This window comes from Malus sylvestris, chromosome 8 (genome assembly GCF_916048215.2).
Source record: "Malus sylvestris chromosome 8, drMalSylv7.2, whole genome shotgun sequence".
NCBI classification, from domain to species: domain Eukaryota; kingdom Viridiplantae; phylum Streptophyta; class Magnoliopsida; order Rosales; family Rosaceae; genus Malus; species Malus sylvestris.
The window spans coordinates 12,752,462-12,754,804 of record NC_062267.1 but is presented as its reverse complement, the minus strand read 5'-3'; the positions used below and the strand labels follow the sequence as shown (position 1 = coordinate 12,754,804).

The 2,343-nt window shown below is 43.7% G+C and overlaps 1 protein-coding gene across 1 annotated transcript; it reads right to left on the bottom strand.

The window, feature by feature from the left end:
* Nucleotides 1–416: 416 nt before the first annotated feature.
* On the bottom strand, nt 417–2,113 carry LOC126631371 (uncharacterized). The gene is made up of 4 exons (XM_050301517.1): nt 1,509–2,113; nt 1,138–1,364; nt 909–1,017; nt 417–786 (listed from the first exon to the last, which is right to left on the bottom strand). Exons 1-4 carry the CDS (start codon nt 2,111–2,113, stop codon nt 417–419), a joined length of 1,311 nt encoding a protein of 436 aa, XP_050157474.1.
* Nucleotides 2,114–2,343: the final 230 nt, after the last annotated feature.

Below are 2,343 nucleotides of genomic sequence, written 5' to 3'. Positions count from 1 at the left end.
TTGTTTGCAAACTCCTCAACTTCTTTTGAAATAAAAGACGGCCCACGATCCGTTACTATAGTTTCGGGCACTCCAAACCTATACAGAATCTTGGTCTCAATAAAATTCTTGACTATGGCTGAGGTTATAGACTTCACTGCCGATGCTTCCACCCATTTGGTAAAGTAATCCGTTGCCACAATTATGAAAGTGTGCCCCTTGCTAGAAGCTGGATATATCTGCCCAATGAAGTCAATCGCCCATCCTCGGAAGGGCCAAGGCTTAACCACTAGATTCAAAGGTACAGAGGGCACATGTTGGAGAGGTCCGTGCCTTTGACACTCTTCACATCCTCGGGCATAGGATTTGCAATCCTTTTCCATGTCGGGCCAGAAACATCCATACCTTCTGAGCAACCACCTCATCTTTGTTCCGGGCTAATGTGCTCCACATACTCCCTCATGTACTTTGGCCATTACTTTCATAAACTCCTCTTGGCCTAAGCATTTCAATAACAACCCGTCTGGAGTCTTCCTTAGTAGGTCTTTCGCCCATAAGACATACTTAGTTGCTTGCTGTCGGTTCTTCTTACTTGTGGGCGAAGAAGGATCTTTCAAATGATGGATGATAGGTGATCTCCAATCTTCTACCTCGGTCTCTAGAACCATTATATCTAGACTGAATCCCCTTTCTAGGATAGAAGGAAGGTTTATCCTTTGAATCTCAACATCCAACCCATATCTTCTCTCCTGCACTGGCATGCCTGAGGCCAATTGCGCCATCTCATTGGATGCTAGGTTGGCTCCCCTGGGAACATGACTCACCGATATCTCAGAATCCCAATAACTCAGCAATTGCGTGGCCGCCAAATAATATCCAACCATGGTGATATGTCTGCACCTGAACTCCCCATTTAGCTGGTTTATTACCAATTCTGACCAAACACCTCAACTTCCATTGCCCCCAGATCCATCAAGATTTCCAAACCAATTATTAAGGCCACATACTCTGCCCGATTGTTGGTATTCCCTTGATAATCTAAGAGAAATGAGTAATAATGATAAATCCCTTGAGGGTTGATAATCACAATCCCAGCTTTTTAAGCCTTCTGAGTATAAGAACCATCGAAATACAGCTTCCAAGGAGTAATCCACAAACCAGCCATTCTTCTTATCTCTTGTTGGATCCACTCATCTTTGCCCGAGATCCCTTTGCCTGGCGGGATCCAAACATTAGTAACTTCCAGGGTTCCAGGTATATTGATTATCTCATCTCGAGATTCTTGATGCTCCGCCAAGAAGTCAGCAATTACTTGGCCTTTTACTACCCTTTGGGGAACATACTGGAAGCTGAATTCTGATAATGCTAGAATCCATTTCCCAATCCTTCTTGTTAACATTGGTTTTGACAACATGTACTTTATCACATCTGTCTTGGCGATGATGTGTACGTGACAAGGTAACATGTAATGCCTCAGCTTATTGGCAGTAAAATACAGAGCCAAGCACAATCTCCCTACTGGGGAATACCTTGTTTCTACCTCGGTCAGAATTCTACTGAGGTAGTATACTGCCTGCTCTTTCCCGCCTTCATTATTCTGAACCAGCAAACTCCCAATTGATTTCTCTGAAGCGGAGATATATAGCTTTAAGGGTTTTCCCCTCTGAGGTGGTACCAATACTGGCGGAGAAATCAAATAAGCTTTGATACCATCGAAAGCCTCTTGGTGCGGTGATCCCCACTTGAAATTCTCCTTATCCTTCAATCTTAATAAAGGAGTCAACGGCTGGATCTTGCCCGCTAGGTTGGCAATGAATCTTCTTAAGAAATTAATTTTGCCCAGCAGCCTCTGAAGTTGCATTTTGTTGGTGGGTGGAGGCGACTCCATTATTGCCCGAGCTTTATTCTTGTCCACCTCTACCCCTCTTTGATGAACCAGGAATCCCAAGAAATTGCCCGTTCTTACTCCAAACGCACACTTTTTTGGATTCATCTTCAATTTGTGGACCCTCATTCTTGTTAATGCATGCTTGAGGTCTATCAGATGCTGTTCTTCCGTCTTAGATTTCACCACGATGTCATCAATATACACCTCCATATTATGGCCAATCAGATCATGAAAGATGGCATTCATTGCCCTTTGGTAGGTTGCACCAGCATTCTTGAGCCCGAAGGGCATGACCAGATATTCATATGCCCCCACATGCCCAGGGCACCTAAAAGCTGTTTTATGTATATCTTCTGAGGCCATCTTTATCTGATTATACCGGCATTTCCATCCATAAAAGATAAGACTTTGTGTTTTGCTACTGCATCTATGGAAAGATCTGCCATAGGCATAGGATATTCGTCTTTAGGTGTAGC